At 32.2% G+C, this 21252-nt stretch overlaps 3 protein-coding genes across 3 annotated transcripts; 1 reads left to right on the top strand and 2 right to left on the bottom strand.

Annotated features, from left to right (window-relative positions):
• Positions 1–852: 852 nt before the first annotated feature.
• Positions 853–6643, bottom strand: LOC134243228 (stimulator of interferon genes protein-like). The gene is made up of 9 exons (XM_062725462.1): positions 6632–6643; positions 5812–5974; positions 5444–5532; positions 4821–5025; positions 4399–4656; positions 4114–4212; positions 3641–3879; positions 2121–2328; positions 853–1758 (listed from the first exon to the last, which is right to left on the bottom strand). Exons 1-9 carry the CDS (start codon positions 6641–6643, stop codon positions 1652–1654), a joined length of 1380 nt encoding a protein of 459 aa, XP_062581446.1. The 3' UTR covers positions 853–1651.
• Positions 6644–7104: 461 nt separating this feature from the next.
• On the bottom strand, positions 7105–14659 carry LOC134243266 (uncharacterized). The gene is made up of 11 exons (XM_062725502.1): positions 14161–14659; positions 13943–14038; positions 13260–13486; positions 11983–12175; positions 11614–11702; positions 10992–11196; positions 10568–10825; positions 10284–10382; positions 9811–10049; positions 8293–8500; positions 7105–7922 (listed from the first exon to the last, which is right to left on the bottom strand). The coding sequence occupies exons 1-11, from the start codon at positions 14630–14632 to the stop codon at positions 7816–7818; spliced, it is 2193 nt and encodes a 730-aa protein (XP_062581486.1). The 5' UTR covers positions 14633–14659; the 3' UTR covers positions 7105–7815.
• Positions 14660–15120: 461 nt separating this feature from the next.
• LOC134243201 (sulfotransferase 1 family member D1-like) lies at positions 15121–21034 on the top strand. The gene is made up of 6 exons (XM_062725430.1): positions 15121–15723; positions 18118–18344; positions 19050–19179; positions 19571–19665; positions 19894–20071; positions 20922–21034. Exons 1-6 carry the CDS (start codon positions 15576–15578, stop codon positions 21032–21034), a joined length of 891 nt encoding a protein of 296 aa, XP_062581414.1. The 5' UTR covers positions 15121–15575.
• Positions 21035–21252: the final 218 nt, after the last annotated feature.

Genomic DNA, 21252 nt, shown 5'->3' with positions numbered 1-21252 from the left:
GTAAATTGAGGATGTGATTTCATGAAAACTTTGAAAACATTTGAAAACTTAAACCTATTCAAATAGTAACCGGTGCCGTTGTCTAATAGTAGCCGTAACACAAGATTCTCCTAATAAAAACGCTCTAGTTTTTCAGAAACCCATCAAAGCGGAGAATGATATAAAATAACCAATAATATTTACAAATACACAACGAACTGTCGATTCATTTTTATAAAATATCTAAAACTTTTGCCGCAATTTTAATATATTTCTTACGTGCATGTAAATGTGTCCAACGCTTTCGACAGTTTTCGTCTTATATATCAGCAATCCTTCAATTCATTAAAATTCTAAATATACATGTTAGTTTCAAAATGTATGTAACGTTCCGTAAGGGTGAAATACCAAGCGGCTAAACTTTAATAATTGAATTATTGACCATTTTGTTGAGCCAGCGAAGAAAAATACTTACAATTTCGTCCATTTTTTTCCACTAGCAACCGCTCAATTTTCAGATAGCAGTAAAGAACGCGCAATTTTTTCTGATAGCAACCGTTTAGGTACTACACCGTGTAGTAGCACTTCTGAACAATTTGATTTGAGAGAACTGAAATTGTTCCATAAAAAGCATTTCAATCTAGTGTTCAACTAGTTAAACCTTTAATACTGTATACATACAAAATGTGCACATGTAAGAAGACTGATCAGTTTCGGAATTCCATATATTTATAACACAAAAAACAAAGATGTATAATGATTTGATATTTTTTTACTTCCAATTCATCACTGAAAAACAGGTATTTCAATACAATAATGACAATAGAAAATATACCTGCATTAACATTATATGTTATATACCTATTGATCAAATGCAGAGCCGTTTGGGAAAAGAATGTTACATTTTTGTATTTTACTAAAGTAAGTTGTAAATATTATAAACATTCACATGTAATTCCTAGATACCAAGATTAATATGTATTTTTCAGATTAATTTATAAATATAATTAAAAACAAAACGATAAATGTCAAATTATTATTGTTGTCACTGACTGATTAAAAAATCTTAAACATTTTAAGAAAAAATTTTAATAACGAACAAGAACACAAGAACGTCGCTCATATCACAGCCATTTTTTACCCACGTAAGATAGAAGGATTCAGTGATAGATACTTACATGTTTTGTTTAGACTAGAAATAATATTTTGTTTCAATGAGCTACTCCTTTAGTGTCATATTGTTCATTAGGAAACCACATATATCAGTATCAACTTTTTTTTTTTTTTTTAGATTTTTATGTCATGGAAAACATAATGAAGTATCGTTAAATCAATGCAAATTACATCACTTTTTTTCGTACAGAAATAAAAACACTCGATCATCCACAAACAAACAAACACAACTGCATTAATTCCTATATTCCCTCAACTCCGTTGCGAGGGAATAATAATCTATGAATTATGAGTAATATTCTATGTGAACACTGCTACATGTATCCATCTTTCTCTTTTAAATTATGGATACATTTAATAAAGGTAGGAATATTTTGTGTCACTTTATGCACTGTACCTATAAAAAGGTGCATATTACCAACATGGCATTGACATTAAATTAAAAAAAAAGTTTTAGGAATGCTGCTTTTAATTTTAAGATATGGCGACTTTGTTTGTGTTATTTCTCTTGTTTCTTTAACCAGCTTGCATACATCTCCACATGGTCTCGACTTTGTTCTTTGTCGATTTCCTCCATTATGACGTCAGACAACTTCCGCTGAGTATCTGATTTAAAAAAAATTATATAAGTTCGAATTTTCTCTTTTTTTTTCAACTTCTTATTTTAGCAAAAGAATATCCATTAAATAAAACAGAGAAAGAATTGGTAGTCAATATAAAGTTAACTTTTATTTGACCTTTACTTCAATTTTAAGTTATTATGTTGTTCTGAAAATTGAATGATTATACGATAATAAGAAGCTCTGTTTTGAATTAACCAATGGTTAATTGTGGCTAATAGTTAAGTCCATGCCAACAAGGGAACAAAACATACAAACAAATATGGCATGCTTTGACTCCAGTTCTGATAGAATACCGGCAAGATCCTACAAAAGCTCGTTTGATGAGCAGGTTCTACAAAAACTTACCGTCGTATTTAATGCATCGACATTTTTTCTGCATCTCCTCTGGAGTTGCCGCTGAATCCAAGATGGCGGATAGTTGTTCAACTAACGCGTCACACTGTTCATACATTTGTTTCTTAGACAACCCTGCTATCATTGATTTGTGCATTTCTGAAAGGGCTTTCATTGGTGTCAACATCTCGCCCGCAAAGTAGTAATCACAATTTTCGCTCTGTCAAATAAATACAACTATAACTTTTATTGAATTCTTTTAGTTTAACATAACACTTGAGAAATTAATTCAGAAGCAACAAAAATTGAAAGTCAGAGTAGGATAAATATCAACAAATGATATATAAAATGGGGATTCTTCAATAAAAACTTAGATCCTATTCTAAACAAGAGGCCCATGGACCACATCGCTCACCTGAGCACATGGGCTACTTAAAAAACACAAATCAACTCAGTACTGAAAAGTTTACTTGTTATGGGTGGGGAGATTTGAATTTTTTATTACTTGAGAATGTCACAATATCGATAAAGCATACATGTATAATTTTGCCAATCTTGAAGTGTTTAAGATTTTTCCTATCTATTTCTATTTAAAGATTTGATTGCCCATTATGGCCCCACCTTGCCCCCAGGGGTCATGACATGAATAAACTTGAATTAACTCTAACTGAGGAGTTTCCATATTAATATCACCAATCATAGCTTTGCTAATCTTGAGAAGAATTTTTTTTTCCCTAGGTATTCCTATGTAAAACTTTGATCAGCCAGTGTGGCCCCAGCCTATCCTCGGGGGTCATGATTGGAACAAACTTGAATCTACACTACCTGAGGATGTTTCCACATGAGTGTCATCTTTCCTGTTCCAATGGTTTCGGGGAAAAAGATTTTTCCTATATATTCCTATGTAAAACTTTGATCGCCATTGTGGCCTCGCCTACCCCCGGGGGTCATGATTTGAACTAACTTGAATTTACACTATCTGAAGATGCTTCCACAAGAGTTTCATCTTACCAGGCCCAGTGGTTCTGGAGAAGAAGATTTTTAAAGAATTTTCCTATATATTCCTATGTAAAACTTTGATCAGCCATTGTGGCCCCCCCTACCCCCCCCCCCCCCCGGGGGGGTCATGATTTGTACAAACTTGAATCTACACAGCCTGAGAATGCTTCCACATTCATCTTTCCTGGCCCAATGGTTCTGGAGAAGAAGATTTTTTTTAAAATGCCATTTATTTTTCATTAATTCATAATTATCTCCCCTTGGAAGAGGACTTGGCCCTTAATCTTGAATCCCCTTTATCCAAGGAAACTTTGTGGCAAGTTTGGTTAAAACTGGCCCACTCGTTCTTGAGAAGAAGACGAAAATCTGAAAAGATTACGTCGACTTTCAGATTTTACGTCGACAACGACGACAACGGCAACAACGACAGACAACGGACAAATTTTGATCAGAAAAGCTCACTTGAGCCTTCGGCTCAGGTGAGGTAAAAATGGTACTAAGACGATTCATAGTACCTTAGTAAGAAAACTTACCTCTATTCTGTAAAGCTTACACGGGAAAACTCGTTTTGTGGCAGCCATTTGCTTCACTATGGGTTTAACCTCAAATGGACCTTGTATTCTGTCGTCAGCCATAGTCAATAGTGGTTTAAATTCACAACTTTTCGGTATAAGTTCTAAGAGACTTCTCGAAACTTTAAATTTTTTCTTAATTGCTGTAAATTTTCGAATATCGTCTTGTTCCATTCTACTTTCTAGTCGTTCATTGAAATCTGGCAGAAATAAAATGACAATTCAATCTTTTTTTTTCTAATATAGTGTGCTGGGATCGAACACAGATCAATGTATTCAATATTTTTCAAGTAACAAAGTTGAAAATCGGGATCAGGATTCCCTATATAATAAATAAATGACAATTCAATCTTTTTCTAATATATTCTGTACTAGAATCGAACACAGATCAATGTATCTTTCGAGTAATAAAGTTGAAAATCAGGATTCCCTACCTGGAAGAACATGTCTTAGATAGTTAACATGGAATGCCCAGGCCAATCCAAACGCCACGTTACCAGCCGGGACCTGCGACCTTAAGGTTACAACATCACCTTCACAGACAAAAATGATATTATTTTGACTTTTTCAGCTATGTGAATGAATACACGAGGGGCATTACTGAAGATTGTGACATAAAGTGTATTTTCTTCTTAAAAAGTCACATTATGGGTACAAGTTGCACTGAACAAGGAAAAAAGTTCAGAAATAAGTTTAATTACTAGAAGATTAAAAAATACCTTTGATGATCTCATAAATCCTTTCTTCAAATGAGGGTTCGTTAGAAATGTCTATATATGTCACCCATTGGATAAAGTTAGGGATAAATGAACTATCAAGGTCTTTTAGTAAAATGATGATTTTCAATTGATTTTTTTCGATACAATCGTTCAGTAAAGCTGCCAACCAAAATTCGATAAAGTCTTTCCTTCTGACTGTATTGACCGAAACCAAACAACAAACCCATCTTGCATCCTTTATTCGTTCTTCTATTATTCCTACAATAAATACATGTACATGTCATTTATTTTTTTTTTAATGTAAAACTCTACTACATGTATTCAAAATAATTTGGGGAAAAAATGAAAGGTTTTAGGAAAATATCTTTTAATAATAGTCTTTTTTATCAACAAACATTTTTAATGCTTTGATAATATCTTACCCATAGAGTCAACGGGTGGTCGTGCGATAGAGCATCGAATTTTCTTATTTTCCAAAAACATCCGAATGTGCTTTATAGTTTTGTTATCCGGGCTACTATGAACCGAGGTCCGGTTTTCCATGGCGTCAATATCACTGTACAAGAAGCACACATCTACTGAACAATTTGATTCAGAACGGGTCACATGACTTGGTTGTCTGTCACTCTAAAATTATAATTATTCTGCTATTATATATCTTACTCTACAATACACTGAATAGATTGTGGTTCTTTAAGGAATGAAGCTTATTTTACCCTATGGTAAGCGGTATAAGATACATATACGCGAAGCAGTTTACAAAAAAGCGTAAACTTCAACAAGTTATAATTTTATATTGTATTTATAACATAGGTTAAATAAGCTTCATTCCTTATAACTTAATGTACACAATAAGACATTTTTACTTGCAAAAAAGGTTTCAAATTGAGGATAATTTATTTTAAAAATACGTTTTTGACGTAACTCATTGTGACGTATGCAACTTACATGTATGTAATTCACTATAAACTACATCTTTTATCCAATCAAATGAGGTGTTACAACTAAACTCAAATTATTTTTTAATGAAAAAAAATATGAGTACCAGAGGTTTCATCATAGTCTCTTCTATCGCGTTTCTAACACCATTGAACAAATTATAAGAAGGGGTATTTCTCTCTCCCTTTCCTTCATCTAAAATGGTAAAAAGAAGAAAAATAAGTCTTAAAATTGGAAACCAAGACAGAAATAACAAAACGGAAACAAGAAACTATCTCAAAATTTAGTCATTAAATACAAATTTGCTAAACATAATGTATTTTCCTTCAAAAGAATTTAATGAAAACAAAACCACGTAGAGCAAAATCATGAAGTTTATGATTTATCGAATCGAAAAAAAAATATTTGGTCCTCATTCAAAATTTTACATACAATATTTCTAAGTTTAAAGGTAAGACAATCTGTTAAACAAACCATCAAACATAAGGACTCTTGCTCTTCCCATACATTCCTCGTTTCGACTATGGTTCAGAATTTCCTCAATCTTATATTTGAACCTTTCTACTTCCGTCCTGCGCTGTTGAGGAGTCAATAGATTGAGTACTTCGTCAGCAATGACAGCAATGCCTTCGGCCCTCTGGCTGATATTGGTGTCTCGGGCTGATACAGGATGTGATATGGAAAAGGGTATGTATTATTCTCTATATAAATATACGATTAATTTGACATTATATGATCGAAAGTAACATACACGACAAGTCAATCATTAAGAAAGAATATACGGTGAATATTTAGTTTTCTTAAGGAACTATAACATGTATAATTGCATAACATAATTATGTAAATTGAGGATGTGATTTCATGAAAACTTTGAAAACATTTGAAAACTTAAACCTATTCAAATAGTAACCGGTGCCGTTGTCTAATAGTAGCCGTAACACAAGATTCTCCTAATAAAAACGCTCTAGTTTTTCAGAAACCCATCAAAGCGGAGAATGATATAAAATAACCAATAATATTTACAAATACACAACGAACTGTCGATTCATTTTTATAAAATATCTAAAACTTTTGCCGCAATTTTAATATATTTCTTACGTGCATGTAAATGTGTCCAACGCTTTCGACAGTTTTCGTCTTATATATCAGCAATCCTTCAATTCATTAAAATTCTAAATATACATGTTAGTTTCAAAATGTATGTAACGTTCCGTAAGGGTGAAATACCAAGCGGCTAAACTTTAATAATTGAATTATTGACCATTTTGTTGAGCCAGCGAAGAAAAATACTTACAATTTCGTCCATTTTTTTCCACTAGCAACCGCTCAATTTTCAGATAGCAGTAAAGAACGCGCAATTTTTTCTGATAGCAACCGTTTAGGTACTACACCGTGTAGTAGCACGTCTGAAATTTGATCTGAGAGAATTGAAATTGTTCCATAAAAAGCATTTCAATCCAGTGTTCATTAAAACTCGTTAAACCTATAATATACAAAATGTGCACATGTAAGAAGACTGATCAGTTTCGGATTTCCATATGTTTATAACACACAAGCAAAGATGTAATGATTTGATATTTTTTTTACTTCCAATTCATCACTGAAAAACAGGTATTTCAATACAATAATGACATTAGGAAATATACCTGCATTAACATTATATATACCTATTGATCAAATGCAGAGCTGTTTGGGAAAAGAATGTTACATTTTTGTATTTTACTAAAGTAAGTTGTAAAATATTATAAACATTCACATGTAATTCTTAGATACCAAGATTAGTATGTATTTTTCAGATTAATTTATAAATATAATTAAAAACAAAACAATAAATGTCAAATTATTATTGTTGTCACTGACTGATTAAAAAATCTTAAACATTTTAAGAAAAAAAATCTAATAACGAACAAGAACACAAGAACGTCGCTCATATCACAGCCATTTTTTACCCACGTAAGATAGCAGGATTCAGTGATAGATACTTACATGTTTTGTTTAGACTAGAAATAATATTTTGTTTCAATGAGCTACTCCTTTAGTGTCGTATTGTTCATTAGGAAACCACATATATCAGTATCAACTTTTTTTTTTTTTTAGATTTTTATGTCAAGGAAAACATAATGAAGTATCGTTAAATCAATGCAAATTACATCACTTTTTTTCGTACAGAAATAAAAACACTCGATCATCCACAAACAAACAAACACAACTGCATTAATTCCTATATTCCCTCAACTCCGTTGCGAGGGAATAATAATCTATGAATTATGAGTAATATTCTATGTGAACACTGCTACATGTATCCATCTTTCTCTTTTAAATTATGGATACATTTAATAAAGGTAGGAATATTTTGTGTCACTTTATGCACTGTACCTATAAAAAGGTGCATATTACCAACATGGCATTGACATTAAATTAAAAAAAAAGTTTTAGGAATGCTGCTTTTAATTTTAAGATATGGCGACTTTGTTTGTGTTATTTCTCTTGTTTCTTTAACCAGCTTGCATACATCTCCACATGGTCTCGACTTTGTTCTTTGTCGATTTCCTCCATTATGACGTCAGACAACTTCCGCTGAGTATCTGATTTAAAAATTTTTATAAAAGTTCGAATTTTCTCGATTTTTTTTTCAACTTCTTATTTTAGCAAAAGAATATCCATTAAATAAAACAGAGAAAGAATTGGTAGTCAATATAACGTTAACTTTTATTTGACCTTTACTTCAATTTTAAAGTTATTATATTGTTCTGAAAATTTCAAATGATGAATATACGATGATAAGAAGCTCTGTTTTGAATTAACCAATGGTTAATTGTGGCTAATAGTTAAGTCCATGCCAACAAGGGAACAAAACATACAAACAAATATGGCATGCTTTGACTCCAGTTCTGATAGAATACCGGCAAGATCCTACAAAAGCTCGTTTGATGAGCAGGTTCTACAAAAACTTACCGTCGTATTTAATGCATCGACATTTTTTCTGCATCTCCTCTGGAGTTGCCGCTGAATCCAAGATGGCTGATAGTTGTTCAACTAATGCGTCACATTGTTCATACATTTGTTTCTTAGACAACCCTGCTATCATTGATTTGTGCATTTCTGAAAGTGCTTTCATTGGTGTCAACATCTCGCCCGCAAAGTAGTAATCACAATTTTCGCTCTGTCAAATAAATACAACTATAACTTTTATTGAATTCTTTTAGTTTAACATAACACTTGAGAAATTAATTCAGAAGCAACAAAAATTGAAAGTCAGAGTAGGATAAATATCAACAAATGATATATAAAATGGGGATTCTTCAATAAAAACTTAGATCCTATTCTAAACAAGAGGCCCATGGACCACATCGCTCACCTGAGCACATGGGCTACTTAAAAAACACAAATCAACTCAGTACTGAAAAGTTTACTTGTTATGGGTGGGGAGATTTGAATTTTTTATTACTTGAGAATGTCACAATATCGATAAAGCATACATGTATAATTTTGCCAATCTTGAAGTGTTTAAGATTTTTCCTATCTATTTCTATTTAAAGATTTGATTGCCCATTATGGCCCCACCTTGCCCCCAGGGGTCATGACATGAATAAACTTGAATTAACTCTAACTGAGGAGTTTCCATATTAATATCACCAATCATAGCTTTGCTAATCTTGAGAAGAATTTTTTTTTCCCTAGGTATTCCTATGTAAAACTTTGATCAGCCAGTGTGGCCCCAGCCTATCCTCGGGGGTCATGATTGGAACAAACTTGAATCTACACTACCTGAGGATGTTTCCACATGAGTGTCATCTTTCCTGTTCCAATGGTTTCGGGGAAAAAGATTTTTCCTATATATTCCTATGTAAAACTTTGATCGCCATTGTGGCCTCGCCTACCCCCGGGGGTCATGATTTGAACTAACTTGAATTTACACTATCTGAAGATGCTTCCACAAGAGTTTCATCTTACCAGGCCCAGTGGTTCTGGAGAAGAAGATTTTTAAAGAATTTTCCTATATATTCCTATGTAAAACTTTGATCAGCCATTGTGGCCCCCCCTACCCCCCCCCCCCCGGGGGGGTCATGATTTGTACAAACTTGAATCTACACAGCCTGAGAATGCTTCCACATTCATCTTTCCTGGCCCAATGGTTCTGGAGAAGAAGATTTTTTTTAAAATGCCATTTATTTTTCATTAATTCATAATTATCTCCCCTTGGAAGAGGACTTGGCCCTTAATCTTGAATCCCCTTTATCCAAGGAAACTTTGTGGCAAGTTTGGTTAAAACTGGCCCACTCGTTCTTGAGAAGAAGACGAAAATCTGAAAAGATTACGTCGACTTTCAGATTTTACGTCGACAACGACGACAACGGCAACAACGACAGACAACGGACAAATTTTGATCAGAAAAGCTCACTTGAGCCTTCGGCTCAGGTGAGGTAAAAATGGTACTAAGACGATTCATAGTGCCTTAGAAAGAAAACTTACCTCTATTCTGTAAAGCTTACACGGGAAAACTCGTTTTGTGGCAGCCATTTGTTTCACTATAGGCTTAACCTCAAATGGACCTTGTATTCTGTCGTCAGCCATAGTCAATAGTGGTTTAAATTCACAACTTTTAGGTATCAGTTCTAAAAGACTTCTCGAAACTTTAAATTTTTTCTTAATTGCTGTAAATTTTCGAATATCGTCTTGTTCCATTCTACTTTCTAGTCGTTCATTGAAATCTGGCAGAAATAAAATGACAATTCAATCTTTTTTTTTCTAATATAGTGTGCTGGGATCGAACACAGATCAATGTATTCAATATTTTTCAAGTAACAAAGTTGAAAATCGGGATCAGGATTCCCTATATAATAAATAAATGACAATTCAATCTTTTTCTAATATATTCTGTACTAGAATCGAACACAGATCAATGTATCTTTCGAGTAATAAAGTTGAAAATCAGGATTCCCTACCTGGAAGAACATGTCTTAGATAGTTAACATGGAATGCCCAGGCCAATCCAAACGCCACGTTACCAGCCGGGACCTGCGACCTTAAGGTTACAACATCACCTTCACAGACAAAAATGATATTATTTTGACTTTTTCAGCTATGTGAATGAATACACGAGGGGCATTACTGAAGATTGTGACATAAAGTGTATTTTCTTCTTAAAAAGTCACATTATGGGTACAAGTTGCACTGAACAAGGAAAAAAGTTCAGAAATGAGTTTAATTACTAGAAGATAAAAAATACCTTTGATGATCTCATAAATCCTTTCTTCAAAAGAAGGTTCGTTAGAAATGTCTATATAAGTCACCCATTGAATAAAGTTAGGGATAAATGAACTATCAAGGTCTTTGAGTAAAATGATGATTTTCAACTGATTTTTTTCGATACAATCGTTCAGTAACGCTGCCAACCAAAATTCGATAAAGTCTTTTCTTCTGACTGTATTGACCGATACCAAACAACAAACCCATCTTGCATCATTTATTCGTTCTTCTATTACTCCTACAATAAAAACATTATACATGTCATTTATTTTTTTTAAAAATGTAAAACTTTACTACATGTATTCAAAATAATTTGGGGAAAAAATGAAAGGTTTTAGGAAAATATCTTTTAATAATAGTCTTTTTTATCAACAAACATTTTTAATGCTTTGATAATATCTTACCCATAGAGTCAACGGGTGGTCGTGCGATAGAGCATCGAATTTTCTTATTTTCCAAAAACATCCGAATGTGCTTTATAGTTTTGTTATCCGGGCTACTATGAACCGAGGTTCGGTTTTCCATGGCGTCAATATCACTGTACAAAAAGCACACATCTACTGAACAATTCGATTGAGAACGGGTCACATGACTTGGTTGTCTGTCACTCTAAAATTATAATTATTCTGCTATTATATATCTTACTCTACAATACATTGAATAGATTGTAGTTCTTTGAATCTTATTTTACCCTATGGTATACGGTATGATATACCGTATATATACGCGAAGCAGTTTACAAAAAAGCGTAAACTTCAACAAGTTATAATTTTATATTGTATTTATAACATAGGTTAAATAAGCTTCATTCCTTATAACTTAATGTACACAATAAGACATTTTTACTTGCAAAAAAGGTTTCAAATTGAGGATAATTTATTTTAAAAATACGTTTTTGACGTAACTCATTGTGACGTATGCAACTTACATGTATGTAATTCACTATAAAGTACATCTTTTATCCAATCAAATGAGGTGTTACAACTAAAATCAAATTATTTTTTAATGAAAAAAAAATCTGAATACCAGAGGTTTCATCATGGTCTCTTCTATCGCGTCTCTAACACCGTTGAACAAATTATAAGAAGGGGTATTTCTCTCTCCCTTTCCTTCATCTAAAATGGTAAAAAGAAGAAAAAATAAGTCTAAAAATTGGAATTCAAAACAGAAATAACAAAACGGAAACACGAAATTATCACAAAATTCAGTTATTAAATACAAATTTGCTAAACATAATGTATTTTCATTGAAAAGAATTTAATGAAAACAAAACCACGTAGAGCAAAATCATGAAGTTTATGATTTATCGAATCGAAAAAAAAATATTTGGTCCTCATTCAAAATTTTACATACAATATTTCTAAGTTTAAAGGTAAGACAATCTGTTAAACAAACCATCAAACATAAGGACTCTTGCTCTTCCCATACATTCCTCGTTTCGACTATGGTTCAGAATTTCCTCAATCTTATATTTGAACCTTTCTACTTCCGTCCTGCGCTGTTGAGGAGTCAATAGATTGAGTACTTCGTCAGCAATGAGCCCAAGAGCACACAGAGCACTTGGATACTCCGCACAGCAAAAGTACTCCTAGAAGAAATTCATACATGTTATTTCAAAAAAGTACCAAATGTTTTGATTTTTTTTAAGTTCACCTCGACAAAGTCGAGATGGGCTTATGCTATACTCCAGCCTCGGCGTCGCGTTAGTCTCGACGTCCCGGTTAAAGTTTTGGGAGCAGGTCCATTCCCAAGTAACTATAATCTCTACCTGAACCAGACTTGCAAGGATGATACGTCTAGGGATGGGCACTACCGCACTTGCTTTAAATGTTGTATTTAACCTAAATTTTCCAAAAGAGAGACAGGAGATGTTTTTGGATTTGGATGCTGGATCTGATGTAGATTTTTCACATGAGTGATTTTAGCCATTTTTTAACCAATTATTAGCAAAAATGATGTATCTAGAAATTTACTCTTCCAGAATTGCTTTTTATTCTGAATCTGACCAGGGGTATGGTTTTGGAGTAGTTATATAATATTATGGCATGTTATGATTAAACTTGCAGTATAGATAGTGCATCGAAGGATAAAAATATCCTGACTGGCTTTAGAAGTTGGAACTGACCAAAGTTTTCTCGACTAGTAAACAGGTTCAAAGTCTAACTTGAAAAAAAAAATATTTTGCTTATAAGATAGCCTTTGTCAAGGTGAGCTTCGTAATCTTTGATTACTGTAGATCACTAATTTTTCGCGACACTATATTTTCGCGAGATAGACATTAACTCTTGATTAGCGAGACAAAATTTTCACGAATTGTGGTTATTGCTCTATATAATCTTAAGGAATACTATTATACGCGAGAATTAAATTTTCGCGAGCACACTGTCTCGCGTAATTACGCGAAAATAAAGTTCTCGCGAATAAAAAATGATTTACAGTATCTTTGTTTATATGTCTTTATTATGATCATAACACAAGAGCCCCTCACACACCGAGATATCTTATCCATAGTATCCTTCTAAAGATTCTTTCATTTTTCACATGAAGAATTTTTACCCCATTTGTGTTCTCCCATCAAAATACCAATACATGTAGATTTGGTTAAAATAGAACAATTGCTTTTGAAAAAACAAAAATGTATAAAATTTCTGTAAGTTGAAAGCTTCTCTTACCTCCTCCTTGCCTTCTTTGTTCCTCCCTTTAACTTTATATATGGTAGGATTAAATGGTCGGCCGTTTATTACCAAGTCAACTTTCCCTACATTTTGAACGTTTGGATCTACGTCGGCAATGTCCCGTGGTCCTGTTGCACTTGTAGGGCACAACATAAAAAATACAGTCGACATCCTGCCGAGGTTGTTTTGAAAAATATCAGACTTCTTTATCTGTTGCGCTAGATCTAATAAAATAATATTCCTTTCGTTCAGGTGTATAATGAATTAAATGTGTTAATTTAAAAAAGTATGCTTATTTAGGTTCTGAATATATGAAATGTTCTCTGAAGTCTCTGACATAATAGGATTAAATGGAGGAAATATGTGAACAGCATTCAAGCTCAAAAGTCCTCTAAACAAAACAAATTTGAGCAGAGCAATCACGGACTTCTAAACAATCAGAGTTGGGATCAGGTGCCATGGAAAAGTGACCATCCCTAACTCTATTATCTAAATATCAATCACACCAGTATCACAAAGTGATTGTATGTTTAGTACAAATGAACATGTAATTTATGGACACCGCGTCACAGAAATTTTAAATAAATTTTTGCAATCTGGTTTAGAAATTTTTCTCAAGTAAGATTGTGTAGTCGATGAAGGACATATATGAAAATATTTTCGCTACATAGTCTTGATACCTGGTAAAATTAACTTCAAATACCCAGCAAAATGTGACCAAGCCATTCCCACAGCAAAGTTTCCAGCTGGTAAAAGCTGATTTAGTTGTACCTCTCCTGTATAACGTATAGAGAAACGTGTTATGATATCCAGTGGCAAGCAACAGCATGCAATTCAAGAAATCAATTCTAAAGTTGAAACCGACAAAATGAAATTCTCAAAAATCACAATTCCGTACTTTTTAGAGTCCGACACACTGTTTCCATGCAACGTTCATGATAATTGTCCACTAAAACCATCTGAGTCGCTTGTTGAAGGAAGGGAATTTTTGGTAGGTCTTGGACAGTCATTCCGTCAATTAGTAGCACCATAAGAGACAAACGACCAGTTTGAAGACATTGTTCTAAAGCTAGATAAGTCTCTAGAGAAAAATCAACTTCCTTGGCACTCTCTGACAAAATTAGAAGTGTTTTTCGACTTTTCTGAATTGCCTTTGCAGTGTTTTTGTACTTATGTGCTCCGGGTTCAGTGCAAAAACCGGGACAAATGTATTTTATATTTTCTCGATCAAAGTTGTCTAAAATGGTTTTAAAAATTCTATATTCATCCTCTTCATTGTAAAAGATAGTGACGTCACTGTCATGTATGGCTTTCATCCAATCACATTCTTCGTCATCGGAATAATCACCAGGAGGTCGTGCTTCTGCCATTGTGGGATTCGAATCCCTGAAAAAAGGAAAAAATATTAAATCATCGACGGTTTCTTCAATCTATAATTCATGACTTCGCAAATATTATTGATAACTTTTGAATGAATTTAACCAATCAACCCTGCAAACAACAGAGGATTACATTGTTACACGGATTCTACATACACTCTGCATATGTACATGTAATGAACAAAAAAATGTTTTAATTTTTTCCTCTTTTTAATTGCTTTTAAATTAAAAAAAGATTCCGATTATTCAACAGCGTAATAAAAAATCTACAATTTATAATAGATGTAGTTTTACTAAAAAAACTAATTTGTTTCCTACAGTTTTTCTATTTCACCACAAATTTTCATTCCTATTTTAGTATGCTCCATGTTGTACACTCTGTACACCGACATCCTGTTTATTCCGACATATAAGGGTCTGCCTGTGCATGTCGGATTACACAGGTTTCACTGTATATATCATTTCTAGAAATCAATGTTATTGAAAACGAGAACGTAAATGCATTTCACATGTTAGTTTCATATACTGCTAGAGTTATTTGAGAGACATATTACTAAATGAGATTTACTCTGAAAAGCCTAATATGTTTGCTGAAATATCCATTACTAAAAACCATTATATAAGGTCTATAGATGTTTTCATTACCACTGAGCAGAAAACGGGAATATACTGCAATAACATCGGGACAAGCTTAGAGAGAAACGCTTTGAACTCAATAAAACGCTTTGAACTTGCAATAAGAGGTCTATTTCTGAGCCAATATGCAATGGCTGAAAGAATTAAGCTTTTCCGACCGTAATCATTGGTAATGCCCAGTGATAGACTTATTGAGAAATTCTTCGACCGCCGAACATAAACAATTCTGGAACGACTTCCATTAACGGTTAAGTTGGGACCTAGGTTTTTTTCTTGTCATCTCAGAATCTGAGGGAAAATGGAGAGACATAAGCACGTTTTACCGGGACAACACGTCTACAAAGGACGTTTATTTTTCGGTTTTTCGCCACCGGATGTTCTAGATGCGGTCAAAGATTTTGACGTCAGAGATGATGACGTTTTTATTGTGACGTTCCCAAAAGCAGGTATCTGTAATATTTTTGTTAATAAAGAATAACAAAAATAATCAAAAATATTTTGAAGATTAAAAATAAATGTTTTCTCAAAAATAAAAAAAAAAACGGATTATGAAAATTTACCTTTATCTCTGCATATTTTCACATTATAATGAGCATTTATTTTTGAAAAGTTTTAAGTAAAATATAAATTACTTAACGTTTATAAAGAAAAATAGGCGTTAGTGATTCTAAATTGAATTGAACCTCTGATAATCCAATTTTTTCAAATTATTTATAATTTCTTTTTCATTATCAAATAATTTCATTGTCCTCCTCTCTCCGATTTCATCTACATGTATATAAACAACAGTAAGTAAAGAGTTCATGTTCAATCGCTTCATCAAACCATTAATTCTGCTTACACAAAGACACCACACCTGTATCATCAATAGAATGACTTATCAAAGATCCCCTCCAATGTGTAGCGATCTATACTTGCCCTATATGTGAGCGCATCAAGGGATTTCATTCAGATTACATGTATATTAAACGTATAAGAATATTACAAATAAAAAGAAAATTAAAATGAGAAAATTTAATATGAAAGTGTCATATTTCTTCAAGAATTACAAAAAATAGTCGGATTTATCGGTTTTCAAAAATTATAATTTAAAAAAAAAAAATTATTTCTCCCTTTTTTGTTTGTTTCCTTGATCCCTTGTGGTATTTTTCCCAATTATAAACGAATAACAAAAAACACTTTCCTTTCATAAAGTATATAACAATTTCATTCTTCTCGATACAGGATGAATTGTTCATTGTAATATTACAATCATTAAATTTAAATGAAAGGAAGGAAATAATTATACGTATAATTTTTAATCGATTAACTGAGCATATTATGTCATTTGAAATATGTTATGCTATACAATACATTTTTAACACCTCGAAAGAAAAATGATACAAGTTATTTTCTGGGGAAGAGATGGATAATCCCAGGCATATATACAATACGAAATATCGCACCTACCTTGTATACCTACCGACAAGAAACACATTATATACATTTAAGTAGTTAAAAAATCAATAAATACACCCATATATATCTGTATCATAGTTGAAACGTGAATGAAACTCGTATAAATTTTACCAGGTTTCGGTATATAAACAAAATTACGACACATTTCCTTATTTGCTGAAGTGGTTATAACCTTTTAACGACCATAATTTGATGTTTGAATTTTTAATAACATAATGAGCGGCATATCGGGCTCATCTTTACTAGGTCAACCAAGGCAACCTACCCGGGCCATGCTCTACAATCACCCACCCTTATTGACCATGCACTTGAAAAAAATAATTCAACTTACCTTGAGCAAGAAAATTTTCGAGAAAAAAAAACTGGAGTCGAAGTCGGTAGAAAATTTTCACTACTGAGAATTTTCTGGTTCTAAAAATAGATCAAAGGTATTTACAACTTGTGGGGATTTCCTGTTTTGTCTACTTTCGGTTCCCCCTAAAATTGTTAACATAACTAATGCTCTAGATAGAGGGACCCAGGAGATCAACCCAGCCCCCACCCCCACCCCTGCCCCTATTGATGGCCGTGTAAAAATAACATTTAAGTTCAATCAAATAATGCTCGGTGTCCCTCTTTTAAATGGTGTTTCCACCATTTTTTAAATTTTTTTTTTTAATTTCCGGATTTGCTGGCGATTGACAGTAAATTTTTAACAGTTTGAGGATTTTAAAAAAAATACCCTACAAACATGACGCTTTTTAATCAAATGTAAAAAAAAAAAAAAAAAAAAAAAAAAAAAAAACATACGTTCGATAGATAATCGCTAACTATTTATCCAGACTAATTAATATTTCCCTTTCTGACATATTCGAAATTCATTGCTCATAGATAAAATGTGCAACTCGTCAAGTACCAGATTTTATTAAAGAAATAAGATTAAGTTTTGTCAGAAAGGACAATATAATCATATTCTTTATTTACATGTACCTTACGTTTTTTTCTTTGATAATTATTCACAATAAAGCCATATTAGTCACTTCTTTCTTAAAAATAATTTTCAAAGATTTTTATCGATATATAAAAGAAAACAAATAAGCAATTTTATAACATACATATAGCTCATGTACATGTTCATGTATAAATAGACAGAAAAGATTTACCCATTGGAATAAAAAATCTAGCGCACGTACACTTTAGTTTTTATAATTTTTCCCCTGTTTAATTAATAAGTAGAATAGGTTAAATATATATCTTAAACTGTACTAAATATTTTACACTGCTGCCCGTGTAACTTTGAAAGTGATGTTTTAAACTAACTGTATTCAAGCTTGTTTAATGAAGTATAATGAAGAACTTCTAGCTGATAGATTAATTAAATTATATCTGGAATTTTTTTTAAGGAACAACTTGGCTTCAAGAAATCGTATGGCTGATTGTGAACGATGGAGACACCCAAAAGGCAAAAGGGGAGCAAGTATACTTTCGGTCGCCTTTTCTGGAATTTAAAGACCTGGTGCTAAACGAAGTAGGACTAGAACTGGCGAAACCCATGCCCTCCCCACGGGTCATAAAAACTCATCTCCCAGTGGATCTGGCCCCCACTGGGATCTTCAAAACCAAATGCAAAGTAAAGTTAATAAATTATTTGATTTATTTATTTATTCATTTATTTATTCATGTATTATTTATAATATTTATCTGATTTTTTTTATTTAGTCTTATTAATTAATTTATCTTTTTTATTTATCTATTTTCATATTTTTAGAAAGCTCCATATACCGGTAATAATTTCAAACAGAGTTTGGAGTTTTGAATTTTAAAAGACAAGAATTACATGTACTTGACAAGTATAATTTTTCTCATATTGCTTGAATTTAATATCATTTGATACCAAAATCTTGCAGAAAAAACTTGAAATTTTCAAAATTTTCCCAACAAAGTATCATGGACTTAATTAGATTGTATTTGCATATTTAAAAGTGTTCTTGGATAAATCTTTAAAGATTCCTCTCTTTTCAGATTTTTGTTCATTTTTAGATTAAAAAAAAAATAAATGCATATATTCTTATGATTTTATTTTATTTTATATTCGAAACTGTACATATTCAGGGAACAACGGCAATTTGTTAACTAAGGACCCCTGGCATTTCGAGGATGAATTTTTTCAGGAAAAATGTTAATTCCTCCGAAGTTTAGAAATTCACTGCCATACAATAATAAATGAACTTATTCATTTTAAATTATCATATATAAAAGAAACGTTTCAAAATTCTACAATCTACAAATGTGTTTCTTTTCTCCATGTTTACCTTTCTTTATATTGTTTCAACAGAAGTTAGTCCTGTTCCGGAATCCGAAGGATCTGTGCGTCTCCTATTTCCACTTTTATCGTTCCAGCTCGTCTTTTGGAAACTTCCAAGGAAGTTGGCCAGAGTTTCTGGAAATGTTTCTAGATGGACATGGTATAATCCAAAAAAAATTAATGAATAAAAAAAAAAATAGTTATTTTCCTTTTCTTTTCACAAGAATAAAACTGAATTTACAAAATTTTGTTGGAAAATTAATATATGCATACGACAAATTTATACTGAATATTTATTTTGTATATGCATTCATAATGTGAGTATTATTTATATTACGAGCACCCAAGAGTTCTCCCTTATATTTATATAGCCTCAGAAAATCCCCAAATGCGAAAAAAAAAATATAGAATTTTCATCAGATGAATTTAAAAGTTTTAATTTTAAAATGGTATCCGTTTGTTTAAAAAATTCCGGCTAAAGCTTCTAGTATTTTTTACGTAATTGTTCCGTCCGGAAGACTTCTTTATCTAAGCATTTATTTTTTCCACAGTTGATCATGGTTCTTGGTTTGATTTCACAAAAGGATGGTGGGAAAAGAGGGATAACTCTGATGTTCGTATTTTGTTTTATGAGGACATGAAAAAGGTTAGAGTTATCGGACATTCTTCTTTAAAAAAAATAGAATTGATTAAAACTCAGATACATGTACATGTGAATTGAATTTCTCATGTATAGGTGCACCTTGAGTAAATTATTTACACGTACATGCTTATACATGTTTGTCATTTACTTGTTATAGTAGTAATGCATAGTTTATGCATGTTTTGATATGCCACTGTCTCCGTTTGAGATCTATATTTTCTTTTCTTAAAGGATCTTAAAAATGAAATTAAGAAGATAAGCTCCTTTCTCGATAAGAACGACATACCAGACGAAATAGTGGATAAAATAGCCAACCACTGCTGCTTTGAGAGCATGCGCACCAACCCTATGACAAATCACCACGACGTATATTCCATTAATAAAGAGATTTCACCTTTACTGCGAAAAGGTTGTATTTACTTCTTTCTTTAGAAAAAAACTTAAAGTTTAAAGATCAACTAAAATCTTTGATGCTTTTTTTAAGTGATAGATGAAGATAACATCACGTGAATCATTGTCATTAACTTAATTCCTTTACAAGGGTGTGGAGGTTAATTGAGCCGATTCGAATAGAAAACCTGCACGCCTCTTTAGGCTAATAAGTGATTAACTTTATATAGTATAGTCAAAAAGCTTTTTGTTGCTTAATTGTTGGCCTGTTGGAGAACAAACGATTTTTTTCATCTCGTTAAAGTTTCATAGTTATTATATGATATTTGAAAAAGAAACAAAATCACACATCTGTACTTTATGAACTTTACGGACAACCCTCGTACATCCATTGTAAAAGTACGCTGTTTTGTACTTTCTGATATGAAACTCAACGTGTTATATCATACTTATGCATAGGTTTGGTGATTTCATTGACCAATTATATGAAATATATACTTTTTCTTGTAATTCTTGTATATTTCATGCTGTGAAAAAGTGGGCGTACTAGGGTATCAATATACAAAGGTTAAATAAAGGACATATCTGTTTTAGTACTTGCTGAGAATTACTATTGAATTTTCTGTTCTATTTTTTTATCCTTTTCATTATAGATATAATGGAAAATTGGAAATCTTAAATTTCTCTTTCAATACTTCTTAATTTGGAGGAAAGGGGGTGTTTTTACCGATACTGGTATGTTGGGGTTGCAAAACTTGGATCCATCCCAGCATTTTTTTTTAAAAACTTAGTTTCTTTATCTATTATATATTTTTGGAGGGTGTTATGTATAATTACCTACATTGTATTTCTGTTCATTATCGTTACAGGGATGGTTGGAGATTGGAAATCTCATTTCACTGTCGAACAGTCGGAATATTTCGACACAGTTTACGTCGAGAAAATGGAGAGAATCGACATACCTTTTCAATACCAGCTTTAAAACTGTTTAATTTTTTTTTTTAATTCTTAAATTATTTATATGCAATATCTTTTTGTTTAAATTTACTTTGTATATTTATACTTTGTTTAGTTTGCGTAATTATATAATGCATGTCCATGTATATAGAATTCGGTCTACAGTTGCACTTCTTTATCTCGGGTCATGGAAATGTCATATACCAAGGACATGTTCATTTGAGTTTGTCAATCTAAACTACA

The sequence above is a fragment of the Saccostrea cucullata genome, unplaced genomic scaffold, assembly GCF_032062105.1.
Source record: "Saccostrea cucullata isolate Sc308-1 unplaced genomic scaffold, CSIRO_AGI_Scuc_v1 ctg1199, whole genome shotgun sequence".
In the NCBI taxonomy this organism is placed as follows: domain Eukaryota; kingdom Metazoa; phylum Mollusca; class Bivalvia; order Ostreida; family Ostreidae; genus Saccostrea; species Saccostrea cuccullata.
The sequence above is the reverse complement of the archived record's forward strand: the minus strand, read 5'-3'. Positions and strand labels throughout refer to the sequence as shown.